The following is a 12,873-nucleotide window of genomic DNA, read 5'->3' on the forward strand; positions in this document are numbered from 1 at the left end:
GTCCGCTGGTCGCTTCCCATTGCTCATTAACATCCTGCAGATTTATATTTAACCCGGACGGGACATCCTGAGGCGAGGCACTGTGCGCTGGACACAGTTACTTCCAGTGGGGACAGAACTCCTCTCGCCACTTTGTTTTTGACGGGTGCGCCCGGTGAGAGAAGCACCAAATGCAACACCTGGATTACGAGGAGAAGGCGCGAAAGAGAAGATGCATGAGTGGCAAACATGTGGCGATCATCGTGGCCGGGGTGCTGGTAGCCGTGGGGCTGGCGGTGGGGCTGGGAATAGGTCTCAGCAACGGCGGTGGCGGGGGGGAAGGCTGCGAAGTGGGGAGCGGCAGCACCGCCGCCCCCAGCACCTCCAGTGGAACCAGCCCGGGTTCCCCGAAGCCTCCCACGCCGGCACCGGGCTACTGCCCTCCCAACTCGGACCCGGCGGGGCCGTGGGGAAAGTTTAGGCTGCCCGACCACATCAGCCCGATCCACTACGAGCTGGAACTGCAGCCCGACATGGAGGGTGGGACGTACACCGGCAAGAACGTGATCCACATCCGCACCAGCAAGCCCACCAGGTACCTGTGGCTGCACATCAAGGCGAGCAGAGTGACCGCGCCGCCTGTCCTGGAGCAGGCGGACAACTCGTCCCCGCCCCGCCCGCTGCTGCTGCGCCGCTGCTTCGAGTACCAGCCTCAGGAATACCTGGTCATCGAGCCGGACCAAGAACTGCCCGCCACCATCCCCGGACAACATTACCTCCTCACCCTGGAGTTTGAGGGCAGCCTCCTCGGCACGCTGGTGGGCTTTTACAAAACCACCTATGTGGAAAACGGAGTCACCAAGTAAGTTTTATTGTTGTGATTACCCCCCACCCTCTGTTTAATGCGGGCGCACCGCGGTGTCCCTCACGCGGTGCGCCACAGGTTCCATGTGGGAAGCCCCAAGCTTTCGCGCGCAATGGGATGAGATGCGGTAAATTAAAGTGCAATTTTGTGGCGTGGTTTTGTCGCTCCCACCCCCGGTGTCCCCTCTCATCTTTGCGAATGGAGAGGGAAGCGGGACGGTCAGCAATGCTAACGTTTCTGCGCACTGAACACCGAGGGAGCTTGACACGGAAAATGACAGGAAAAGCGGGAGAGGAATTCCCTGCGAAGCGGCTGAGTTGCTGCGCAGTGGGACACCTCAGACGAACTCTCAGATTCGTTTAACTTTACCTTATTTACCTCATCGGCTAACTTATTTTGCTGTCAAAGTAATAGGGGCTGCCGTTATTTAAGTTAGCGGTACAGCCCTTTCAGAGGCAGATACCCCAATGTTGCTGTTGCGCTGCTCTGTCTTTAGCCTCATCATTTGCTGTCTGGCTCGCTATTGAACGCCTCGCAGTTGCCGTCATCGCGCGGTGGATCTGAACTCCCCTGAGATATTTGGCGCCGGCTGGTACACGCCAGGCTTTGCCCTTCCAACGGGGTTCAACGGGGACTATCGGAGAGCATGTCAGGGCAGCAGCAGGTGTACCTGGAAATGATGCACCGACTTAGTGAAGTTACCATGCGGACTGTACAACAGAAGCAGCGTGTTGCAGACAGATCTGAACGATCCAACAACCAGTGGATCACGTTAAAGCTTTGCAGTCCTGCCACACCGTCGTGAATGGGGGGGGGGGGGGGAGGGTAAAGTAAATAATAATGGGCGGAGGAAGCTCCATGAATATCAACACCTCAGTGATGGTGAAGTGCAGAACATGAGTGCAAAAGCTGAGATTGAAGTGTTTCCAACTTTCTTTAGCCACAAGTGCCAAGTGCCCATCTCTTGGGGTCCTCACCATCAACTGTACGAGTCGCAGTCAATTTGATTCCGGTCCAAGTGATGTCAAGAAACTGCTGACTGCACCGGATATAGCTGTATTGCCTGACAATAATAATGCATTTTACGGGATGTGGGTGTGCTGGTTAGGCCAGCATTTATTGTCCATCCCTAGTTGCCTTTGAGAAGGTGGTGGTGAGTTGTCTTCTCGACCAGCTGCAGCCCGTGAGGTGTTGGTGCACCCACAGTTCTGTTAGGGACGGGCGACAGTGAAGGAATGGTGATATATTTCCAAGTCGGGGTGGTGAGTGATTGAAAGGGAACCTCCAAGTGGTGGGGTTCCCAGGTGTCTGCTGCTCTTGACATTAGAGATGGTAGGTTTGTGGGTTTGGAAGATGCTGAATCATTGGCGAGTTCCTGCTGGGCATCTTGTAGATGTACACACAGCTGTCACTGTTCATTGGTGGTGGAGGGTAGTTGGCTTCATAGAATCGTAGAATGATAGTGGCACGTAAAGAGATTGGCAGAACAAAGGTAAACAGTGTGTCAATGAGCAACCAGGAACAGGGAACAGATGGCCCAAGTGGTATGGGGGGAGGGGCACAATGGTTTGGGAAAAACAGATCAATAGAAGAAATGAAGATAAGTTGGTAGAAATAAAAATGGGGTGAAGGTGGAGGACCGACTTCACAGTCTGAAGTTGTTTAACTCAATGTTAATTCCAGAAGGATGCAACGCAAGTATATGGTCAATTTGATTTTCTTCCTTCTTTGCTCTCATGATTCAGATGCCAAATATTTGATCAAGGATGTGACATTAGTGTATTTCCCATGCTGATTAATGCAGAATTGTGCAGTACGTCTTTAGATCGCTTCAGTTTATATCTCTCACCATAGAAGGATACCACACACAACTTGCATACTCTCTAATTGGACAAACAAGTGTTTGATAAGCTGCAACTCTGATATTTTTGTTGCAAGACTAAAGATTCCTCCTGAGAAACCTAAGATTGTGTTTGTTTTGGATGTTTTCTGCTGAACATGGAATCCCCGTTTAAGATTATTTTTGAGATGAACATGTTGGAGTCTACCATGGATGAGGCAGCTGCTTATATAAATGAATTCAGAATCATAGAATCATAGAATCCCTACAGTGCAGAAGAAGGCCAATCAGCCCATCAGGTTTGTACCAACCACTACCCACGACTGCTCCCCCACCCTATCCTCGTAAACCACGTAACCTACACATCCCTGGGAACTAAGAGGCAATTTAGCATGACCAATCCACCTAACCTAGACATCCTAGGACTGGGAAGAAACTAGAGCACCCAAAGGAAACCTATGCAGACATGGGAAGAACCTGCAAACTCCACACAGATAGCCACCAGAGGCTGTGTCCCCGGTGCTGTGAGGCAGCAGTTCTAACCACTGTGCCACCCACAAAATGGAGTATTACTAAATATGAGGCATTATGGGCTGGACTAACTTGACCACATACATGCAATTATTCAATTATTCATACATGCTACAATAGACAGTTAAACGTTCTCGTAGGGGCTCTCTTATCAGCGTACAGGCAGCTGCATGGAGTAAATGCTAGCTGTACTACCAGCCCGGGATGTGATTAAGATAAGGTTCAGTGTGAGGCTATCCATTTTGGTCAGAAAAATGGAAAGGCAACTTACTGGAGAGAAACTTAAGAGTTCTTCTGTGAAGAGGGATCTGGGTGTCTTTGTGCATGAATCACATAAAATTAGTATGTGGGCAGAGCAGAAATAAGAAAGCACATAGAAATTTGGCATTTATAGCTAAAGTATAAAAATAGGGAAGTGTTGCTGCAGTTGTACAAGGCATTGGTGAAACCACACCTGGAGCACTGCATACAGTTTTGGTCCTAATACAGGAGGAAAGATGTAGTTGCATTAGATGCAGTTCAGAGGATGTTTACTGGATTGATTCCAGAGATGAGGGGCTTGTCTCATGAAAAGAGTTTCAGCAGTTCATGCCTATACTCTCTCGAGTTTAGAAGAATGAGAGGAGATTTAATTTGAGATGCTAAAAGGTATTGGCAAGGTAAATGTAGAGCAGATGCTTCCTCCTGTGGAGTAATCTAGACCAAGAGGTCATATTTTTAGGATAAGGGGTAGCAGATTTAAAACAGAGATGAGGAGAAATGACTTCTCTCAAAGGGTCGTGAATCTGTGGAATTCATTATCTTCGAGTGCGGTGGATGCCAGGACATTAAAGGAGTAAATTTAAGGAGGAGATAGCCAGATTCTTAATTGGTAATGGGCTGAAGGGCTAAGGAGAACATTCAGGAAAGTGGAGTTGAGGCCAAAATGAGAAAATGAAAGGCGAAGCAAGCTCGAGGGGCTGAATTGCCTACTCCTGTTCCCAGTTCTTATGTTCTAATGTCTCCAGTATTGTAATTCATTGTGAAGGCCCAAGGGTGGTTTATCAGGTGTCTGGTAAACATCATGAGATAATCCAGAGCCGTCCATGAGCTGATCATGCAACCAGATGATGCCTAACTATCAGCTTGTTTGGATGTATGTATAATCAATTAATGTTGTGATTCGTTTGTAGCTAGCCAGGATAGACTGGAGTTTATGTGTGACAAATGCAGGATTTTAGATATATTGGATGATAAACATTTGGCAATTTAATGGTTAAAAGCCTGGGGTTAAAGTGTGTTCGACTGCAGTGGTCATGTTTTTAAAAACAATCTTGTTTTGCAAGACCAGAAAGCTTTAGGAGCCAGAGGTGAAATTGGCCAAAGTAATGTGATTTTACCGTGGGCTAATTCAATGTTGTTTGACTAGGGGAGTCTCTGGGGAGTTAATGATGTTCTTCAGCCTGGAGAGTTAATTTGTTTTTTGCTTAGGGAAATTATGTAATGGATGCTGGATGGACCTATATTCAGTCATTTTGAGAACATGTTTTGAGTTGAGTACTAATATGGTACCCTTTTATACCACAAGTAAAGTCTTTTGTTCTCACAGTAGGATTGTTAAAAAAGAGTAATAGCATTTAAAGCAGTGCAGACTTTTCTGAGGACAAGGGGGGAAGCTGAAACAAACCAGTTGAATGAGCTTTTTGAAGACATCCAGCCAGAGTCTGCAGAGGTTATAACAGGAGCCAAATATGTTCTGAAAAACAAGTATTATTTTGTGCTATGTGGACGGATTGAGAGTTGTATATATTTTTTTCTGTTCTTGTTTCATTGGGAATAGAGAAAGTAATTCAGCATACGGTATTTACTGTATTGAGTAGCATCATTCAAGGAGTAATTGTAAGGGGTAATTGTAATTGAGTGTATTGTTAAAGAGTTCAATATTGTGTTGGTAATAAAGTTTTGTTTTAAAATACCCAATCCCTATTTCTTCATGCAATCACACCTGGAGTGAATATTCTTTCTGCACAGTCTTACAAAGAAAATATTGGGATTTCGGTCTAGTATCCTTGCCTCTGTTGGGGGCTGGTCGTAATAAATGTACAAGAAGTGTACAATTTCCTTTGTTCTGCGAAGATGTACATGTTGCACAGTGACTTATTCCCCAACTGGTGCATATTAATAAACCTTTTGAGGTTTGGAACAGACCTGGTTGTCGAATGATTTGTCTCAGTAATTGTCGTAGTCAGCAGGATACAAACATCATCCACCACCAACAGAGAACCGGCGATTACCTCTACTCATAGTAAGTTAAAACTTAAACGTATACTGGGACCAGATGGTATTCAACGGCTAACGTATCTGAACCTGTTAAAATAAATGGTCTGGCCAACTGTCAAACGGTGGTAGATAGTTCATTAAGAAGCATTGTTGAGCATCTTTAATCATAAGTTAATTCTCGGAATTGTGACAAACCTGTGAGCTGACAGTTAACAGGGTACTCCAAGTTGCTGACTGAAAAGCGGACCTCTGAAATCTAGTGATACTAATCCTAATCAAGCATTTGAAGCAGTTTCTAAAGGACAGGAAACAGGCTGCAGTAATGTCCCTCTAGGCAATTCTGCCAACCCTGGGAAACAAACCAAGTGCCCCAATCAATGAAGGTGATGACGAAGATTGGGGATCCTTAGATGAAGTTGTTATGTTACAGGAAAGAATGCTTGAAGTCGTCCAGTAGTTGAAGGAAGGTTTATTGTGCTACACAACTTAAATGATTGTGTGAGCTCTTACATACAGAACTGCACTTGTAAAGGTTACACTTCTCTATGCACTGCAACTAGGTCTGACCACACTAGCAGCCCTGAGCTCACTTCCGTCCCTGTTCTCCTCACCGTCTGTTCAACCAAAGTGAGGGGGATGGCCTTCGGCGCCACTCTTATACGTCCCCGTGCTGCCCCCTGGTGGTATTTCCATTTCCCATCAGCCCCTTCTGTACACACTCAAGTGAGGATCACTACAGAAGTAGCATACAATTACAGCAACAAAAACTGGGATTCAACATCCCCCCACCAACCTTTTTGCTGCCTGGATCCAGGAGCAGACATGGACAATGTGCAGCACTGCCTTGGTATTGTGTGCAGAGGTGCACAATGTGTAGTGCTGCTTGGATACCGGGTGCTGACATCCACAATGTGCAGCGCTGCCTGAGTATTGTGTGCAGAGGTGCACAATGTGTAGTGCTGCTTGGATACCGGGTGCTGACATCCACAATGTGCAGCGCTGCCTGAGTATTGTGTGCAGAGGTGCACAATGTGCAGTGCTGCGTGGATACCGGGTGCTGACATCCACAATGTGCAGCGCTGCCTGAGTATTGTGTGCAGAGGTGCACAATGTGTAGTGCTGCCTGGGTACCGGGTGCCGACATCCACAATGTGCAGTGCAGCCTGGATACTGGTCACAGACATGCAATATGTACAGCGCTGCCTGGATACTGGGCGTAGACGTGCACAATGTGCAGCACTTCCGGGATACTGGACACAAACAGACACAATGTGCAGTGCTGCCTGGATACCGGGTGCTGACGTACACAATGTGCAGTGCTGTCTGTATACTGGACGCAGACATGCACAATGTGCAGCGCTGCCTGGATACCGGGTGCTGACGTACACAATGTGCAGTGCTGTCTGTATACTGGACGCAGACATGCACAATGTGCAGCACTTCCTGGATACTGGGCGTAGACGTGTACAGTGTGCAGTTTTGCCTGGGTACTGGGTGCAGACATGCACAATGTGTAGTGTTGTCTGGAATTTGGGCACATGCGTATACAATGTGCCGCGCTGCCTGCATACTGGGCGCAGATGTACACAATGTGCAGCACTGCCTGGATACTGGGTGCAGACGTGCACAATGTGCAGCGCTGCCTGCATACTGGGCGCAGATGTACACAATGTGCAGCACTGCCTGGATACTGGGTGCAGACGTGCACAATGTGCAGCGCTGCCTGCATACTGGCCGCAGATGTACACAATGTGCAGCACTGCCTGGATACTGGGTGCAGACGTGCACAATGTGCAGAGCTGCCTGCATACTGGGCGCAGATGTACACAATGTGCAGCACTGCCTGGATACTGGGTGCAGACGTGCACAATATGCAGCCGGTGAAATGCCTTCCGATTACTGAAGGGCCACCCCTCATGCGCCTGTGCCCACAGGGAGACATGGCTTGCATCAATCACCACCTGGTCCTGGGGCATGCTGGCAATGGCGGCGAATCCGGTAATGTATTGTGCCTCCCAGACATACAGGGCATTCATTATGGCCCTATTGCACTTGTGCATCGAAGCCTGGGAGATCCTAGACAGGCCCCCACTCGGCACCTGGAAGGACCCCGTGACAAAAAAGTTCGGGGCGTCTGTCACCTTGGCAACCACCGGGAGTGGGTGACCACACCTATATCATCTTGGCTCCAGATGCACCATGATCCGACACAGATGTCGCATGGTCTCTCTGCTCAGCTGCAGTCGGTGGCAGCCCAGTCCAGCAGGTCCTCGTATGACAGGCGCTGCCAGTATACACGAGGCCTGATGTGACGCCTTGTTCCCACCTCCTCCTCAGCCGACTCTCCATCATCACCGCTGACCTCTGCTCCTCTGGCGCAAGCTCTTGAGCAGCTCCTGCTGGTGCAGTTTCAGTACAGCCGCCAAGGCTGCGGTGGTCAGGCAGATGCAAACACCATACCCTGCTGTGCACCGAGATCCAATTTCTGCAGGGGGTAACGGGGCAGACATGTTAGCATGGTGCGTACTCTTGTGCCCAACCAGGTCGAATGGACTACATGCTTGCCTTGGCCTGCACTGCAGCCCCTTCCCCCTCCCGATTCTGGCCCCACCACCCGGCCCTTCCCCCCAAAACTCTGCCTTCCGCACCGTACCCCTGGCCCCGCCAGTGCCTATTACCAGAGGGCCTCCACCCAAGCCATCCGTCCCTGCCAGCATTACGCTCTACGGCCCTATTCCCACGTCTTCCTGTGGGATCTGCCGTGAGTGCCCTTCTTGGGTGGGCTGCGTGCTACCTCGCCAGCAGGATGCTACTTGGTTGCAGGTGGGCCTCCATGCCACCGAGAGGTGCCATGCCTGGTGGCATACATGCAGCAAAGACAGCGGATAAGGTTGAATGAGGGGGATGGGCACCTGCTGGGATCGTAGCTGTTTGCCATGGGGCCTCTGTGCAACGTATGTGTTGTGCCCATCTGTCCACCGGCAGGATGGATGGGAGTAGGTGCGCAGTGGGCAGGTGGGGCTCGGTGACGGTCGGTGTTCCTGCAGGGTTCTCTGGCTGGTAATGCTATGGGTGGGTCATCCACCCTGGGGGGGATGGGGGTTGGGAGCGAGGCAGGGGTCACGGTGCAAATGTCCACTGTCCCCCACTCCCCCTGCAGTGGGACAGTGCCTTGAATGGGTGTACTGAGAGTTGTCAACACCTGGTGGGCCAGGGGCTGCGCTGGGTCACACACATCCAATTGATGGGTCGGTGAGGATCTGGGGCTCCTGGGTGGCGGCCAGTGGCACTCTGCAGATTTACGAGTCACAATGGGCAGTCAGTGGAGTGAGGAGCTGGATGGTTGCCTTGTAAGCCGTGGCAATGGCGGCCTGCCCAGCCACCCTGGGCCCACCCACGGCCCATTTCTTGCTTGCATTCCGATACTCCCCCTTGTCCATCTCCCCCCCCTTCTCCACCCACAGCCAGTGGCACGACTGGGAGCACACGGTTGCACCTTTGGAAACTTGGCTTTCCTCTTCTCTCACCCTCAGGAGCCAAGGCACCCCATTTCCCATTTTTGAATACAAGTGAATCATGTCTCCGTCACTTCCGCCAGGCGGAGGCGGAGTATCGTGGGAGGCCGGAGACTAGTGGGTCATGCCCGTTAATGATATGCTAACGTTCGTTACTGTACAATTTGCATGCCCACACTGCCACGTAGAACTTATCCACGCCGCCATCAAGGAATGGAGCATGGTGTTCGGTTGGCCGTCTACCTCAATTTTCGGCTGACACCCAATTCTCCACCTGATCATGCGTGTACCTGGCATCGCTGGACGGATCCCGCTCATTGTCTTGTGCCACTCTTTCAATTTTCTGTATGCTTGAGCAATCCTCACCTTCCCCAATGGCTTGTATATGAGAGACTGAGATTTGCAGCTGCAGTAATTTGTACAGAAATTCTGATTCAAATAGCTTGTGGCTGTTCTGGAGATGACAGCATTTCTAGGTGGATTCTTGGTGACCTGGTTGGCTCTCCTCCTGCCCGAGAGAGTATTAATGAGACTGTTCTTATTTCAAGGTCACTATGGGAGTGCTTCGTGAGACTCCCTGTCAGCTGAGAATTTTATAGGTAACAATGGAGCAGTGGATGAATGGTGGCAGTTGTTTGTTATAGTTGTGATTTTCCCACAGATTTTCTATGGAAGTTTTGTGCTTGACCTTGCTGTAAATGAGTGAACCAAACTCACTGTGCCCTCTTCAGAGCATCTGTAAACAGGACAAGCAACTGTGAATCTCCTTCGCCAATCAGAGTGAAGAAACTGAGCCAGGAAGTGTAAATTGGAAAATTGAATTTTATTGTTAAATCATGCACAGCACAAAATAAAGAGAAGGAAATACTAAGAGACAGAGAAATTTAAAAAAAAGAAGCAATGTACTTTTGTTTTAAACCTCCAACACTGAATAAAACCCGCTAGTTTGAGACTTGTAAAAGTTAATTTTCAGTGGCAAAGAGTTTTTTAGGGGCAGTAATTAAGATTATCACACAGTTGAAAGGGTACTTACACTGAACAGGCAATCACCAACATTTTCAGGTCAAGTTATTCCGAATCTGAGTTAGCTACAGCAACTTTTCATGTTCAATGAATTGCAGTGGAGAATTGGATCGCATGATCCTTTTCACAAAGCTTTTGGAGAAGCCGGGCAATCGTGGCCAGGAATGTCCCGCATTTACGTGTAACTGTGCATGTGTAAATGCATCCTGTTTCCACGTCAATAAAGGTGAGCACTGTTCACCTCAGCACTATTCCCGTACCAGCCTCCCTGGACAGGCGCCGGAATGTGGCGACTAGGGGCTTTTCACAGTAACTTCATTGAAGCCTACTTGTGACAATAAGCGATTTTCATTTCATTTCATTTTCATTTTTGCAGCAAAATATGCCCTATTATCTTCAGATAATGTCCAGTTGGTCAGGCAGATGTCTGAATCCCCTTGCTGTGGTTGAACTGGTTTGATGATCTCCTGTCTAAAAATAAATGAAGGAAACAATTTCCAATAACAGAAACTCCCCTTAGCCTCTTGACCCCAGCTCCATTTTTCTGTTCATACAAAACATTTCCTACATTTAATGGAATTGCCATATGTAGGGTAATAATAGACTAAAATGTTTTATGGTAACATTCTACTTAAGTTTTATACATGATATGCCTCTCTGGGGAATGAGTACATGACTGCCTGTTAAAGTCAATGGGGCCCCACAGAGTTTTATGCAAAAAGAATCAACAACAGATGGCGCTGCAAGCTAACAAAGACTGTGCCCTTCCTTTAATAAATAGTGAGCCGTGGCGTTTTTACATGGTGTACATTTGAAAATAATCAAGTGTAATGATGAGTTCTTAGTACAACATCATAATCTTACACCAAGGTGTTCAGGAAAGATAGGAAAGAGGGAGGGGTGACAGTATTGATGAAGGATAACTCTGTAATGCTGGAGAGAAGGTGTTCCAGAGGAGTTAAGGGCATAATCTATTTAGTTCGAGCCAAGGAGCAAGAAAAGTTGCCATTAAATTATTCAATGTAGTCCATACGCCACCAACCAGTGGGAAAGGTATAGCAAAACATACCTGCAAGGAAATTATAGAGTAGTTATACTTGGAGAATTTAATTATCCGAATATAGACGGGGATAGTAGAATCATGGAATCCCCACAGTGCAGAAGTAGGCCATTTGGCCCATCGAGTCTGCACCAACTCTCCGAAAGAGCATTCTACCTAGGCCCACTCCCCCGCTCTATCCCGATAACCTAACCTACAGATCTTTGGGCACTAAGGGGCAATTTAGTGTGGCCAATTCACCTAACCTGCACATCTTTGGACTGTGGGAGGAAATCGGGGAAATCCACAGAGACACAGGGAGAACATACAAACTCCGCACAGACAATCACCCAAGTCAGAACTGAACCTGGAGTCCCTGGCGTTGTGAGGCAGTAGTGCTAACCACTGTGCCACCGATGTAATGTAAAGGGAAGAGAGGGAAAGAGTTCCCTGATATGTTCAGGAAAACGTTCCACAGCAATATGTTTCCAGTCCAATGAGAAAAGAGGCCCTGCTAGACTGGGAATGAGGTGGGCCAAGTGTCAGTGTTAAGGAACTTTCAGGACACAGTGATTGTTGTATCATAAAACTTAAGATTGGTTATGAAAAGTAATCAAGGGACAAACCAGAGTAAGAATATTTAACTGTGGGGAGCCACCTTTAGTGGGGTGAGAATGGATCTGGACCAGATCAATTTGAATCAAGGCTGGCAAGCAAAGCAGTATCGGAAAGAATGAGCTGCACAGGCAAGGTATGTTCCCATGAAATGGAAAGACCAGACAAACAAATCGAGAGCTGGCTGGATGACAAAAGAGATAAAGATTCAGATGAACATGAAAACGTGTGCTTATGACAAATGTCTGATAATGCAGGGCCAGGCTGAATTTAGAAGTTTCAGAGGGGAATTATAAAAACATACAAGAGAAGCAAGAATAGAATATGCAAAAAAACCAACAGCTAATATAAGAAGGGAATTCAAAGTATTTGATAGGGATGTAAATGGTATAAAGGTGATATAAGGAGCCAAAAGTGGATTTATACAGAGACAGATTGATGTACTCATTGAATACTTGGCATCTGTGTTCACCAAGTATCAGGATACTGAGCAGGCCATGGGGAAAGAGAACATAAAGCAGACATTTGAGGGGTTTAAAATTCATGGTGGCACAATGGTTCGCACTACTGCCTCACAGCACCAGGGACGTGGGTTCATTTCCGGCCTTGGGTGACTATGTGGAGTTTGCACTTTCTCCCCGGGTCTGCATGGGTTTCCTCCCACAGAGCAAAGGAGTGCAGGTTAGTGGATTGGCCATGTTAAATTGCCCCTTAATTTCCAACGATGTGGAGGTTAGGTAGGATTACGGGAATAGGGCAGGGGAGTTGGTGCTCTTTCGGAGGTTCGGTGCATACTTGATGGGCAGAACGGCTTCCTCCACTGTAGGAACTCGATGGTTCTATTGAATAAGCTGTCTGTATTTGGAATTGATAAGAAACCAGGACCGGAGAGGACGCATTCAAGGATACTGAGGGAAATGAAGGCGGAAATTGCAGAGGCCCTGGCCATAATTTTCCAGTCTTCCTTAAACTCAAGGGTGGTGCCAGAGGCATGAGAATTGCAAATTTTACACTTGTGTTTAAAAAAGCATGATGTGGAGATGCCGGCGTTGGACTGGGGTGAGTACAGTAGGAAGGCTTACAACACCAGGTTAAAGTCCAACAGGTTTGTTGTGAATCACTAGCTTTCGGAGCACTGCTCCTTCCTCAGGTGAATGCCAAAAAAGCGTGTGAAGATAAAGAAGCCCGGCAACTACAGGTCAATCAG

At 48.0% G+C, this 12,873-nt stretch overlaps 1 protein-coding gene across 2 annotated transcripts in view; it reads left to right on the forward strand.

Moving 5' to 3' along the window:
• Positions 1-12,873, forward strand: part of LOC119963293 (glutamyl aminopeptidase) — a 116,514-nt gene continuing 103,641 nt past the window's right edge. Inside the window, exon 1 of one of the 2 annotated variants that reach the window (XR_005460071.1) lies at positions 1-841. Coding sequence is in view for 1 of the 2 variants with exons in the window: in XM_038792158.1 (XP_038648086.1) it covers positions 171-841 (671 nt within the window). In the remaining variant the exon portion in view is untranslated. The remainder of the gene's footprint in view (positions 842-12,873) is intronic. The other variant, XM_038792158.1, reaches the window with a different exon arrangement.

Source organism: Scyliorhinus canicula, chromosome 3, assembly GCF_902713615.1.
Source record: "Scyliorhinus canicula chromosome 3, sScyCan1.1, whole genome shotgun sequence".
Classification (NCBI taxonomy): Eukaryota; Metazoa; Chordata; class Chondrichthyes; order Carcharhiniformes; family Scyliorhinidae; genus Scyliorhinus; species Scyliorhinus canicula.